Consider the following 15042-nt stretch of genomic DNA (forward strand, 5'->3'; position numbering starts at 1 on the left):
CACAGAAGAAAAGTGTGCTATTCTGAGCAGATTAATGTCATCTCTATGGACAGAGAAGAAGATCAAGGGAAGTACAAATTGATCAGCCTCACTTCAGTCCCTTGGAAGATGATGAAAATCCTCCTGGAGAGCATTCCAAACATATGAAGGACAAGAAGGTGAACAAGAGTAATCAACATGGATTACAAAGGGGAAATCATGCTTGACCAGCCTTACTGCCTTTGGTAGTGAGGTGACTAGCCTGGTGGACAAGAGGAGAGCGGTGGTTGCTGTTTACCTTGAGCTTAGTAAGGCTACAGTCTCCCATAAGATCCTTGTAGACAAGCTGACAAGAGTATGGATTAGATAAGGGGGCAGTGAGGTGGATAAAAAACTGAATGGCCAGGCCCAGAGGGTTGTGGAACAAAGTCCTTAGAGGCCAGTCACTAGCAGTATACCCCAGGGGCCAATACTGAGGCCTTCATTCATGAATCTTCATTCATGACCTGGACAATGGGGTAGAACGCACCCTCAGCAAGTCTGTAGATGATAAAAAACCTGGGAGGAGTGACTGACGAGGGTTGTGCTGCCATGGAGGAGGACCTTGACAGGCTGGACAGAGAGAAATCTCATCAAGTTCAAAACTGGGAAATGTGAAGCCCTTAATCCAAGGATATCTGAGGGTAAGCCGCTGCACCAGTACAGGCTGGGGTCCAACAGCTGGAAAGCATTTTTGCAGGGAAGACCTTGGGATCCTGGCAAACAACAAGCTGACCATGAGCCAGCAATGTACTCTTGTGGCAAAGGCGGCCTGGGCTGCTTTAGAAAGCGTTGCCAGTGGGTCAAGATCCTCCCCCTCTACTTGGCACAGGTGGGTCCACATCTGCAGTGTTGTGTACAGTTCCAGGCTCCCCAGCGCAAGAGAGAGATTCACTTGGTGAAGTGAGTCCAGCACAGATCCACAAAGATGATGAAGATTGTGGAGCACCCTTCACATGAGGAGAAGCTGAGAGAGTTGGGACTGTTCGGCCTGAAGAAAAGAAGGTTCAGGGGAGCCCAACAACATGTATAAATACCCAACGGAAGAGAGTGAAGAAGAGGGAGCTGATGTCTTCTCAGTAGCGTCCAGTGACAGGACAAAAGGCACTGGGCACTTGAAAGTCAATCTGAACATCACAAAATGCTTTTTTCGCCATGAGGATGGTCAAACACTGGCACAAGTTCTCGAGAGAGGTTGTGGAGTCTCCATCCTTGGAGACCAACAAACCCTAGCTGGACACAATCCTGGGCAACTAGCTCTAGGTGTCCCTGCTTGAGTAGGGGAGCTGGGCAAGATGACCTCCAGAGGACCCTTCCAACTTCAACCATTCTCTGAATCAGTGATCCTTGCTGTGAGCGCAAGACACACAACTGGCTTGCATTTACATTTCCCGCATGTCACACATAGTGCTGCTGCACCCCGTCTCTCACCCCTCAGCCCTGCGTGTGACTGTTTGGCCTGGCCCCTGCCTGGCACATTGAGCAAGTGGTGCCATAGCACAGGGGAAAAAGGGTCTTGAGCCTTGCCTTCATCACTTAAAGGCAGGAGCAGCATGACACCTGGCTTTTCTTTGTTGCGGAGATTAGATCTCCCAGACTATGTCCCATCTGCCGGTTAACTTCCTCGAAAGATCTGTGCTTATTCACCCTTTTTTTAGGGACCATGAGTTGGATTTGAAGGAAAACTGTATCAGAAAAGAGCAAATTATGTTTCATTTTTGGTAGAGCTGTGCTCGCTTGGAGTCAGAACGGAGTTTATGCTCAGGATCTTGTGTCAGTGCTGTTCAAGAGCCAGCATTTTCCACAGGCATGTTGCAGAGGATGTGGTTGCCTTGTCTCCAGCTCAAAATAGAGAATGCAGCCTCTTACCATCTTTTGGTTTTGATCTCTAGTCTGTCTGGTAAGGTGTTGAGTGCCTCCTGGCAATTGCTGACTGCCTTTAGCTCATGTTGGCTCCCTGTGAGATAGTTCCTAAAACACACCAGTGTTCCTAATCATTCTTCATTATTCACTTCAAATATCTGGTCTAATGGAAAGTCAGGAAGTGGATTAGTTTAAGTCAAGAAACTTCTGTGAAGCAGAGTAAAAGTGGAACTTTATTTAAATTGAAAAATTCCTCCTTGGAGTTGATTGATGCACATGTTCTTAGTTTTTCTTTGCAGAAACCAGAAAGCACTTAAATAGTAGTGTCATGCAATGCATTCCTTACCCCTTTTGTAATGCAGATCTGAAACCTGGATATATTTTGTGGAGCACATTGAAATCTTCTAATGAGACTGACCATCATTTAACCTGTACTTCTGGTCTGACTGGCTTGCTGGCTATGGGTTACCTGTCTGCTGCTCTCATAATTTGTGAAATATTGTATTGAAATGGAAATGGCAGTGACCTAATTTTTTTGTGCCTCTAGTTGTTTTTTTTCAAGATGTATTAACCTGCTTCTCTGAGCACAGATGCATAAAGAACAGTCATGACATTTGATCATTTTGATGCTTTGCCATTCGTTTCTCTTTCTTTCTCTCTGTGCCACAAATTGACTTCTAAGATATGCGTTGAACTGTATCCCAGACAGTTACATATTAATAATTTTGTCACTCCGTTTCAGGTTCTCAGGGGGAAAAAAAAAGAGCCATCACTTGGTATATCATGATAAACCGACATCTAGGGAAGGAACTTCAATATTCATCACATTTAAAGGACAAGTAATATCATGTGGTTCTGTTTCCTACCTTTGTTAGCATTTTTGTTCAATAGATGAGTTTTAAACTCTGATTGTACCTGCTAGCCATGCAGGCAATGCAGTGTCGCCAGCATGGTATGGCTTTGTATAAAGTTGTTGATACAGTCCCCTTTGCACTTGTCCGGTGAAGTAGTGTTATGTGCGATCTCATGTTGTAAAATTTATGCTATCAAAGGAAATCTTTGAAAGAAATACCTCTTGCCATCCAGTGATTTCTTCCTCCCCATGTGCTGAGGCAGATCGAAAACCAAAGAAGAGAGAATCTTTACTAATTGTTTTTGGAATTGTTTTAATTGTGAAGTACACTTGAAATGGAAAACGTGTTTGTTCAAATATATTTTTCTACCCTGTTCTTAGGAGCTGAGCAGATTCTTCACTGACTGGTTGGTACCTTGTATCTTCTTATTTCTGAGGAGTATAACACCTTAGGTGACTTTCTTGACCTTGTCCTTGCATGGCTCACATTCTTTCAATTTTTTATATCTTTTAAGTGAAAACAACCCCCTAAAACATTTACGCTTCCATGAAGTTGAAAGAACTGGGTCTAGTTTAAACCAAGGGGTTTTTTTACCATTGCTTCTTATCATTTGTCGTTGTGCTTCAGGGATCCAATTCTTCTTATCCTTTGTACACCGTAAAAAGTTAATGATTCAAGCATGAAATGAGCCAACAGACAGATTTTGTATTTCTGGGAATTAGCGCTTCCTCCTTGATTTGTACAGTGTAATTGAAACTGAGAACTGATTATTATGAAGACATCTGAATTAAGGGAGACCTCTTGTAAACTTTGTTGGTTAAAGAAGTGTTTTCCTTGTCCCACCTTTATCCAAGAGCGAGACGCAGTGTTTACTGTTACTTCTTGTTGAGTCTTCCTATAGAATGAAATTTAGCTAAATTTAGTTTTGATTTTCTCATGCAAGTAATACCTATGTGTCTTGCATCACTTCAAGTGTTCTTCTAGATTGTAGGGTAAATTACTTGCTCATCTTCTGATTGTTCAAGTTATTCAACAGCCAAGTCAGATGACTTTTTGCTCAGCTGATGTAAGATTCAAGGAACCGAGATGTATGGTTTGCAGCAGCCTGAGCCAGTATGGTTACTGGCTGCTGCCATCCTGCCTGCTCAGTTCTTCCTATCCTTTCCCTTGTAGTCCTAGTTTCTTCCTCACACATCCTTGCTCACCTGACCCTGCGTTGTGTCGTGGCAGGGTCAGAGTATAGCTGGTAGGGTTTTTTAGTGGTTCAGTTTTCTGCTTAGTACACTGAGATGGCTTAGCACAGATGAAGGGATAAACCAGTGTATGACAGAGAGTGAAATCAGGGTGGGAAGGAGAAGATAACAAAGGCTGTGGGCCCTCATGAAGCCAGAGCTTCAAATGTAGACCTGGTATATGTAGACATAGATTGGACAAAATTTCATTAAAATTATCTCAGAATTGAAGAACGGGGTGAAAAGCCTTAAAATGCTGAATTGTGGAGAGCATTGCTTTGTTGTCTTCTAAGAATTTTTTCGCAGAAAGCTCTGCCATGTACAGGATGCAAGACTTCATGCGTTTAGGACTCCCCAGTGCCTGGGCTGTGAGACTTGGAGTGCAAACGTGGTACAGACAGAAGCACTAAACAGGCAGGACGCTACTGTGATGCTACACTCCCAAATCAGAGGGCAGGAACATATCTGGGGACAAAGGGCCTGAGCAATATCATGCATTTTCAAAGGCGTGTGTGACCTCCATTCTTGAGAAGCATTGAGCATGATGTAGCCCTGCAAAGTTCTATCTTCCCTACTCTGTATCTATTCTAAAGGCGGGAGGAGATGTAGGCACATTCTAGTGCAGAAGCCTGTCACTGGGTTGGACTGAGCATCACTTAAAATGCTAATATCAACTACTACCACGGTAAAAATAATAGAGCTGGACCAAATATCACAACAGCTTAGCCAACTGTGTGGAGAAGGATCCTGCAGCATTGACTTTTCTGTTTGGAGCCACCTTTTTGAGGTGGTTCACTGCCACAACATTGATGTGGCTGTTTGGATAGAGTTTGGCCAAGATGGCAAGTTCTTGTGAGCTTCTTGTGATGTTGTTATGTGTGTATAGAGCTTTTGGTTGCTCTTGAGGATGCAAATGTTTAGCCTGTCAGCTTGGAATCAAGCAGGTGAAACTCAGTTAAAACTAGAGCAGGGAGAATCTAAGCTATGTTGTTTGGGTGTTGGGTCTTTTTTTCCCCTTTTAATCTTAAGGAAATTATTTTAATAATGGATGCTGTTGGTTAGGAGTTTAGAAGATGAGTGTGCAGGAAAGGATGGTGGAGTCTTGAAGTGCTGGCTTCCTCAGATAGTTTTTAATGTCTTGCAGAAACACTTCAGATGTGAATCATTACTGCTCCTGGCTGATTTTGGATCAACTAAAAAATACAGTGACTGAAAGTGTGCATTGACAAAGTCTGTAGTAAGAAAATATTTGGTTATCTACAATCTAAAATTGTAGATTTATTTTTATCACCCAGGCTAGCCAGGCTCATAGAAGCAGCAAGATTAGTAAAATAAAGAAGTAGCTTTAGATTAAAAAATAAAATAGCTTTTGTCCTTTGCACGCCTACAACTGATAGAAGGTGTACAATAATGCTTTATAGTTTTATGTGACAATGTTAACATATTAAAACTTTATCACTGTTCTATTGGGAGTGGTGTGAATTAATCAGTTCCTCCAAATGATTATGTTATTTTGCTGTGATGCTACCTTATAGTTAGCTAATATTCCGGCTCTATAGGGGGTAGAAAAGAAAGGGTAAAACTGTTAGCTCAGTTGCAGCCTGGTCCTCCAGTTTTGCATGTGAGAAATTTCACTAAAAGGAAGTGAAGGTGCGTGTCATCATGGGCACCTTCATTTTTACAGCTCTCAGTCTTTTCCTTTGGGAAGTCCATGGGGTTTAAATGCTTCAGTCATTGGTGTAACTCCAGGCCTTCAATGCCTTCGCTGTTTGGGACCTCTTGTATTGTACATAGAGACTTCTTCAGATTGGATTCTTCAGGCTGAAACTGCTGCTTTCCTCCTAACAGGTGGCTCTTTCCCCACTCTTCAGGGTTGTTTTAGCTCATTTAAGAGCAAATTATAAAACATTATTACCACGTTTGTTACTTTATCCTCCATTTTGTTGGGACCATGCAACTTACGTGAGATAGTTGTCTTCTGTTTCTACGTACCATTTTATTGTGCTTAAAATTATCTCCACAATCCTCTGAGCACCATTGTAAATACCTTTAATGTGCCTTTTGTCTTTCAGATCGCACTGCTGGTTGGATTCATAAGTGTAAATAATTCCCCATGGACGAACTACAGTGCATACAGCTACTTTCAGATTGTCACCATGTGCGACTTGGTTATGATTTTGTTCTTCTACATTATCCACATTTTCAGAGTCTACAGGAAGCTCACTTGCGTCAGCTGGCCACTTGCGGTAAGCCTTTTAGATAGCCTGGGTTCCTTGCCTCTTTTGTGAGTTCATGTCTCTATTACGTAGTCCATTTACTTGTGCCATCACACAATGGTAGACTGTCTTTCCCATAATTCTTTTTTGCTTTGTATACAAATCCTTTTTTTTCTGCTTTTGTTATTAGCATTCAGTTCAGCAGATGTTTTTTTATCTGATTTGGATCTGATCCTGCCCTCCTTTACACAGATATAAATTCAGATTTAATCCAGGGAAGGCAATGGTGTTATTCTGAGACAACTGAAAAAAAGCTACTGATTATCAAGCCTTCAACAGATGAGTCCTAGTTCAGGTTGTTTATAGCAGTTAAGGGATTACTAACGTACCAAATCATAGCATTAGAATTCATGTACTATATCCTGTCCCAAAATAAAGTCTACAAGTGCTATTTAAAGTCAAATGTGTCTTTTTTTGGTACGGTTTTAGGTAATTTAAACAATAGCAAGGAATAGGAGCCTCAGCCTGATTGCCATAGCCTGGCCATTCCTGGGATATCCTGCAGGATGTTCCTGTCTCATTCCCACGTTTCCTCTCCACATCCATCTCTCATATCCTAGAAGAGGACTAACAAGCAGCATAGAAAACGTGATACCTGAACTTCCTCAGTAGCTTTGAGTCAGGTCAGCTAACAGTAGTGTCCTAGTGTGGGATGACAGATTTTAATAACCTCTTAGAACATGTCTCCTTCACACATAGTCACATGTTAGTTCCACAGAGGAAGGACCAAAGGGATGGGAAAGCCAGCTGGAGAGATACAGAGGGATTTTGAAATCCAAGAAGTGCTTAGATTGCATTTAACGGAAGCTGTGTAGATAGTTTACAAATCTAAGGTAGCAGTTTGTCCATCTGTCTAGTTCTAACCAGAATGAAAAATTTAGTTTTCTTTTTCTTTTTAGCTGAAGAATATGCTTAGACTTGCACGTCTTTTTATTTTTTCAAATGTGTATCACCACTACGTGTCTCTAGAAAGTAATTCTTTATCTAGAGATAATACAGGTGCATGGATTGAAATAAGAGATTGAAATAAGCTAATAAATGACAACTTAGCAAAGCAGCATTTAATATGTGCATTCCTGTAACAAGACTATGCCATTTTGATCTCTGCATGGGCTAATTTTGGGTTTTGTTGTGCAGTTAATCATTCCTGAATGTTCCAGAGTCACTAATTTAAGGCACTGCAGTTTGTTGCTGCGCACCTTCAGATAACTTTATGGAAGGCAATGCTTGAACATTGCTGCTCTTTTACAACCAACCTCCTTTTTAGTTACGTATTTACGTATCTTTAGAACAGAATAGGAAGACCCATAAGGGACATTAGGAAACTACGGCTAGTGTTTGGCTGAGTCTCCTGGCAGGATCTCTGTATTACAGTCAGGGGTGTGATTTGCAGTCGGGAAAGTTGCCATGGTTCAAGAGGTTGTTCAGCACTGGCACCTTTTAAAGCAGGGAAATATTTCTTCAGAAGGGCATTCTCCCAGCCCTGTTAGGGGTTAGTACTCCACCTAATTTAGTCTTTGATGATTCTTTTGCACCTTTTCCTATCCTTAAGATTCCTCTAAAGTAGTGGCCTGTGTACACTGCTTTATTTGGTGTCTCTAAGGAGGCAATGACATATCTAATTGGCCTGCTGCATCGTGGATAAGCCAGAGAAGCTTCCTTACAGAAGCAATTTATTCTAGCAAAAGTAAGGGTCAAGAATTTGATTACCTGAAACAAGGCTACAAATGAGAAAAGTAAGTTGCAGTCTCAGAGCCTACTTTTAGGCAAAGATCCTCCTCAGCTGTTCATAAACACCTGAGCAGAGGTAAACTGTGGTGTGGCATGGTATGATAGACTATTTCTCTTCAGGGATTTCCTTGAACAATTTCCTTTTGGGACTATATTCTTTCTCCTTCAGTTTTAGACAGTCTCCCTTATGCGTGGCATTTGCTTGGCTCATGCTAGTAATGCAACGCAGATAAAGTAAACAGATACCCTCCTGCCCACCCCACCATGCAAAAGAAACGACCCATAGCAGAGGGTTAGAACTAGATGATCTTTAAGGTCCCTTTCAACCCAAACCATTCTGTGAGTCTGTGTTCAGTCTGCAAACACCCATACTGGATTTCCATAAGCTTCATGAGGATTCAGAATCTAAATCCACAGGTAACCCTTGCTTATAACAAAGTAAAACTGACTCTTGAATGGATGGATACTCGTTACGCTAGAGAAGAGCTTAAATGCAGTGCTTCATTGTGCTCTCAGAAAAGAACATGGCATCGTGTTTTCCTGCAGGACAGCTGCAGCCACACTTACCAGCTTCGAAGCTGGGCTGTTAGTTATGACTGTCTGCATAGCTGTACTTCTCATGGCTTCCCTCCTGTTTCCAGTCTTGTTTGATATAGGTTGTTAGGAAATCCAGCAGTAGATCCACCGCTTACTTTCTAAGATTATCAGAAGTAGGAGCATTTTGTTTTCCTCTTACACCATTTGCTGCCATTTATTATGATTTCGTAGAGGCTAAAGAAATATGCCCCTGGGGCTTCTTTCTTCCTCCAGAACCATGTCTTTGAGTAAGGTGCATTCTTGATGCAATAAAGATAGATGTTTGACCCTCACTAATGTACCATGTAGAATTGAAAACATCGCATCCATACCCAGTAAGCAGATCTTATAACAGTGACACTGGTAAACATGAAGATTGGCCCCCTCTCCCTTTTTGAACAGAAAGTCAGGTATGGTACAAACCCCACTCACAAGGTGAGGGGGTTTTTCCTCTTTTTTTTTTTTAGTTTTTTTAAACTTTTAATTTTTTTTTCCTTTTGACTGGTGTTTTGTCCTCCAGGTTTGAGCAGCTGCCAACTTGTTTTCATTCTGAGGCATATTGAAATACTTTTCTGATAAGTTTCCCTTCTCATGCAGACTGTGTTTGTCTTTACAGGAGTTTCTTCATTATTTAATCGGTACAATTCTGCTTCTCATTGCATCAATTGTAGCAGCATCCAAGAGTTACAATTTGACAGGACTTGTGGCTGGAGCGGTGAGACTGTTTTTATTAGTCTTGACACTTTTAAATTGCAATCAATATTAAGTAGGGTGTTGGAGATCTATTACTTGTAATTTTATTTCTTACAGACTTGCCTTTCTTGTGTCTTGTTTGGGTGAACTACCTTCTAGCTCACGTCAGTGAATTTTCTGTAACACAATGCCAACAAAAATATTTTTGTAATGAGACTGCAGACTGGCCCCTAAAGTGGGTATTTGTCCTGTCAAAGACTGGAAACCAAAGGCTCCTGATTTAGCTCGTAAGAAATAAGATGTTTAGGGAAGAATTAAGACAATTCAGTTTTGACAAATGGGAGTTGTAGCAGCTAGAAGTTACCAAAAGGATTTCACTCCAGTCTTTGGCTTTTGACATCTCCTGCTCCTGAACAGAGCACTGTTCAAGATAATTTCTCCTGAGCTAAAACCCACTGGGGTCCTGGACTGGAAGATGTTCTCTGCCTCTGATCTCTGATCTGGAGATCTTTATAGAGAGACATGACTTCTGAGTGTGGGCAACACTGTTTTCACAGCAGCAGGACCTGAAATACAGCTCCTCCAGAATAAAGAATTGCTTACAGAAACTTAGTCCTGATGATGCAGAAGACTTACCTGACTCATTTATTTGTCAGATGGTGGGGAAAGACTGGTTTTAATGGGGCAGTGAAAGAGCAGTAATCAGAGGTGTGAGAAAAGGTCTTTATTGCAGAACCCTAGTGAGAAGTCTAGGGGGCGAGACTCTATGCTGCTGTCTAGCTTATTCTCCCTCCTTGCATATGATTCTCAGTTTACCTTTCAGCCACTGTTGTGACAAGACATAATTTGCTATTATACTGAGGAAACTTTTTTTTAGTATGTTGGCAGAGTTGAGTAAAAATATCTTTTTTGGGGGGTCTGTTAATGTCATAAAATATGTTGCTGAATATACAAGAGCATCCATACATTCATGGAATATGTGTCATCTGGTGTTCTGTAAGTATTTGTGGTTTGTTTGTTTTCTCATCCAGACTTTCGGGTTCCTAGCTACGATCCTTTGTGTTTTAAGCATGTGGTCCTCTTACAAGGTTTCTTGCGTCACGCAGTCCACAAGTAAGTATCATGCTTAGTGACTGCCAGAATGCTTCCCAAAGTAAATATTTATATTTTCTGCCACAGGGCAGTGCCTATCGAGGTTTATTAACCTCCTGTTCCTTGTTACTCAAAACTGCTCACAAAGCAATAATTCCACTTTTTCTGTCAACGCAGACCTATCACAGCTACTCACAGCTGTTAACAACTAAGTACAAGAGCAAAATAACTTGCTTCTACCAGGTAGTGAATGTATCGGTGCTTTCTCTTCTCCCTCCCCCACTTCCTACCATCTTGTGTGTTCCTTAATCAAGTAGATGAATTTGTTTATGGCAGCATGAATGACACTGTCTTCCTTTTCAAAGATGCATCTGTATGACTCCTTCATCTCTGCAAGACGTCTGCCTTACAAAATAGGATACCAAAGATGATCATCCACTACTGAGGAGAGAGCATGGGTATTTAGTTACTAGCCTGAACAGCCAGTAGCTTTTGAAGATCTACTTGAATGCCTATGCAAAACTATGTTGAACCAAAGTTATTTTGCCCCCCTCTGCCCAAAGAATTTTATAATGGAGATTCTGCTTTACAGAGATAATGAAGAATGAGCTTTACAGAGAAGGACAACTTCTATCTCACAAGCTGTTATTTGCAATAAGTGCATTTAAAACTTATTTGGAGAGTCATTGGGTTCTCCTTTCAGGGAGATGGAAAAATTGCTTCTGATTTCCTCCGTTTACAGAAGGGAAATCCTGCAAATTTCTACCTGATTCTTAACTTCCAAGGATGATTTGTTTAAGAAAGGAACTGTTACAGACTGATTTGTGCCTGGATAAGCTGACCCAAGTCTTTGTTACCTCTTTCTATCAGAACTGTGGACTTTTTTCAACATCAGCTCCACCAGAATCAAAAATTATGAACTGCATCTTGACTACATCACTGCAAACGCTCCCTGCTAGCCTGAACAGGACATGAAGAATCAGGTTTTTTCCTCCATTAATTTTTAAAGGTTATTAACAGTCAAAGATTATTCTTACAATTTCCTTCTGCCAAATACAGCAAAATATATACCCAAGAGTATGCGTTTATTGTTTTGTTGGATCTTTTTTTCCCTTTTCACAAATACTGATTTATAAAATGGGTATTTGTAGGAGCTGTTCTGTAGAAAATTTCTGTGCATTTCCTGTGAATTATTCTATTTGCAGTCTGACAGTGTTTATGGAAAGCCCATTGTGAATGGAGCAATGAGATTCTTTCTCTTTCTTACATGGGGTTTGTTCCTTCCTCTGCCTCTGTTGGAATCCATGCTTTCGGAGACTCTGTCGGGAGCTTGGACAGACAGAACAGTTCAGTTTTGTCCAGCCCGCTCTTGTCGTGAAGTTCTATGTAACTGCAAGGCTGAGTCAATGCCTTTTTGGCACCTTTTTCTTTCTCTCTTTTGCAGTCCATCTCTGGTAAGCTAGAAATTCTTTGCAGGAAAAAAAGGGAAGCACTGGGCACTCCTCTTTATTGCTTCCCCTTTCATGTCTAGCCGTGAAGTACAACTTGTGCTTATAAGTTGGTCTCTTCTGTTGGGACAACGGCATGATGGTACAGCAGATTTCGCCAAAAGTAGGATTTATGCAGTTTACCAGGTCATATCTGGAGGAAAAAAGCATTTTCTGGCCTGCTAGGCCTTTTTCTATTTGTCTGAAAATCTGCATCAGTGCTGCTAAATAATTTAATGGTTCTCAGAAAATTCTCTGTGTGTCATTGTAGGTCATCATACATTGCCATTGGTTGCCACCTAATTGTTTTCTCTCATCCTAATATATGTATCGTTACTTTGATTTGTTTTTTCACTCTTTTATGAGAGAAACTGGCCAACTGTGCCAGGTGTCAAAAATTTTAAGTAAATGAAAATAACAAAGCAGATAACCTGGAAAGGTAGAAATCCCCCTTATCATGGTGCACAGCTTCTGTGATTATTCTTGCTGTTCCTTTTCATAAGGAAGTGTCCTCTTTACAGCAACATAGAGCAGAAAGTAATTCGAAAGCACAAAAATCTGCCGTTTGTGGATGGAGATACATATATTCACCCCAAAATAAACTGCTTTGACATTCATATAGAGGATTATTTAAATAAAGCTATATAACAGGCAGTTATAATGTTGTTAATTTAATATTGATTATATCTTATTACTTTAGAATGTCCAACTTCGGCCTGCTTTTCTGCCCTGTACCTTCAGATAACATATTTTGTGTTTGGTCAGAAATGGGTTGCCTTTTTTCTTTTTAACAGCCTGAATTGAGCATGTCTCAAGGGCTCTCTGGCTTAAGAGAACAGACGTTGTCAGCCAGAAATCCGCTGTCAAGGAGAGTCAGTGATGGTTCAGGCTTCCGTGCCCTGCCAACGCAGGACCAGATCAAAGGACGAGAGACTTCATTCTGGGCACTTTGAGTGAAAATACCTGCAAAAGAAATTACACACGCAGTGGGGTGTTTGGTCACCAGTTCTCCTGCCAAGACTAGCTTAACTACAGTTTCTGGAAACCAGCATTCTGACTTTAATTTGGGCTGACATTTTAGATATTTAAGGGTACAACCTCTTCTGTTCCCATAGAGGAAAGAGAAGTGCTCTATTTCTCCTTAACCTCCTGAGATAGCACCTCACATGGATAGTAGGCACCTTCCTACAAGCTTTAACCCCTCTTGCCAGTCCTGTGGGAAACTGATGTTCTGCTGCACACAGTGTGAATGCAGCTGAGCACTTGGCGCTGCAGTGGCAGCAGGGAGAAGCACCTGCTAAGGATTGGTGCTGGAGCCTGAGCTTGCTCTGAAGAAAAGGCTCTTTCCACCCTCTGCTGGAATTATGCCCCTTCTCCTGGCGCTACACTAGCATCTTTTTTGCAGCCTCCCATGACGCTTGTCACCATGTGGAGGAAAATAACCAACCTTCGGAGGAATTTCACACAGTCTGATAACCAAAGAATTATGTTATGATGGTGCTGGGTCCATAGACCCACCAGATGCTCTTAATGTGGGATGATTTCAGGCTGGAAAACTGACACATCAGCTGCCAAAGCTTCCTTGCTTCCCACAAATCCTCCTTGTGAAACGTGTCTACCAAGAAAAGCGCAGGTTTTGCTGGTACCACCAACTCTGCCAGAGGTCTCTGAATGACAGTTCTGTCTGGCAGGGACTTGGCCACCTCACTACTGTAGCTCTGCCAGCAAAAGTGTTTTAAGTCTCCTTCAGTGTCAACCTGGTTCTGAAAGCTCCGTCTGTCTGCAACTCTCAAATATGGGATTCCAGTTGTTTTAAAAATAAACTATGTTCACCCTTTGGATGATGTAATGGCTTTGAGAATCAGATTGTCATCTTGCCTGTTTTCTTCCTTCCTCTACAAGAGCAGTGACTTTCTCTTTGGGGAGTATCAGAATATGTCCTGTAACTGCAGGACAAGAGGTAGGAAAACAGAAAAACAGCCCTTGGGTGTGGCTGTGCTGGTCTCTGACTATCTTACCCTAAAGTTGCCCGTCCTTTTCAGCTCCAAGATAAGTGTAGAGTATCCTTTGAGCCAACACAGGTAGAGTTCGGGGCTCAGTTTTACTGAAAATCAAAACGGAAATGTTAGGACAAGAAAATATGGAGTACAAAGTGTTTCCTACTGCAAAAAAAAAAGCCCTGATGTCTGAGCTCTGGCCTTGAAATATGTTAGAGAGTGAATAGTGCTTTTGTCAGGTAGAAACTGGGAAGATGAGAGAGGGAAATGAAACTTTTTTTTAAAAAAAGAGAAAGGGTGACTTTGAAAAGCTTGAGGACCACAATGCTGGATGGAGACACTGCAGGCTATGTGACAGCTTGCACATTTTTTCTGTTGCTTTGAAATGATTGTGTTTTGCATTGCGTGAACTGTGAAGGAATGGGTTTCTTGCTTCTAACAGGCTTCGGAAACAAATCACTGGGTGGAGTGTGGAGGGAATGCAGGACTCTAGGATAATGACAACTTACTTTTTTGGTTTTAATGAAGTGTATATTGGGGGGAAGTGTTGAGTGATGCTCCAGGGAAGAGGACTAGGAGCTTATTAGTGCAAAAAGGAACAGGGCACAAGGAAAAGCCAAGTGCAAACATTAGTAGAATTCTTATGAAGGGAGGAACTAATAGGAGCACATTATGCACTAATAGAAATGCAGGCAGGTATCAACAGTTTCCGGCGGTGTCAGTACTTAAAGGGAAGGCGCGCCTGGAGTGACAGAGAAGTCTCACCTTTCTGCTTGTCTGCTGTGTGTACTTCACACACTGCATCTGGGATTTTCACGTTCTACTAAAGCTGCAAGAGGATGCACTACACCTGACCCAGAAGCTGCGGAACATGGCATCAAGCTGCCGAATGTTCTGCCTTGTTTAACGTAAAATTGCTCAGGGCTCCACTGTTCTTAGAGACAGCATGGAGCAAAACACTGCTGCTGAGCAGGAGATGTTGAGTGCTGGCCAGGGACCTTGTCTAGGCGCAAAAGTACAGACTTGCTTTTAGATCAAGTGTCATCTGAACGCCAAAGAAAGCTGGAGCTATAATATTGCTGGGCTCTGCTGATGAGCTTGACACTGGGCTGGCACCCAGGAGGTGCTGCAGGATGCGTGAGATGGGTAGAAGAAGGTACTGGAGAGAGGGCTGCTAGGAGGCCCACGCTCTGTTCTTTCTGCCTGCAGATTTACACCCAGGT

The 15042-nt window shown here is 41.8% G+C and overlaps 1 protein-coding gene across 1 annotated transcript in view; it reads left to right on the top strand.

The window, feature by feature from the left end:
* The window catches only part of CMTM7 (CKLF like MARVEL transmembrane domain containing 7), a 30492-nt gene extending 16806 nt beyond the window's left edge, over positions 1–13686 (top strand). Inside the window, exons 2-5 of the mRNA XM_054058507.1 lie at positions 6040–6213; positions 9167–9265; positions 10275–10356; positions 10701–13686. Of these exons, the coding sequence (XP_053914482.1) occupies positions 6040–6213; positions 9167–9265; positions 10275–10356; positions 10701–10714 (369 nt within the window). The 3' untranslated portion in view covers positions 10715–13686. The remainder of the gene's footprint in view (positions 1–6039; positions 6214–9166; positions 9266–10274; positions 10357–10700) is intronic.
* Positions 13687–15042: the final 1356 nt, after the last annotated feature.

This window comes from Cuculus canorus, chromosome 2, assembly GCF_017976375.1.
Source record: "Cuculus canorus isolate bCucCan1 chromosome 2, bCucCan1.pri, whole genome shotgun sequence".
NCBI classification, from domain to species: Eukaryota; Metazoa; Chordata; class Aves; order Cuculiformes; family Cuculidae; genus Cuculus; species Cuculus canorus.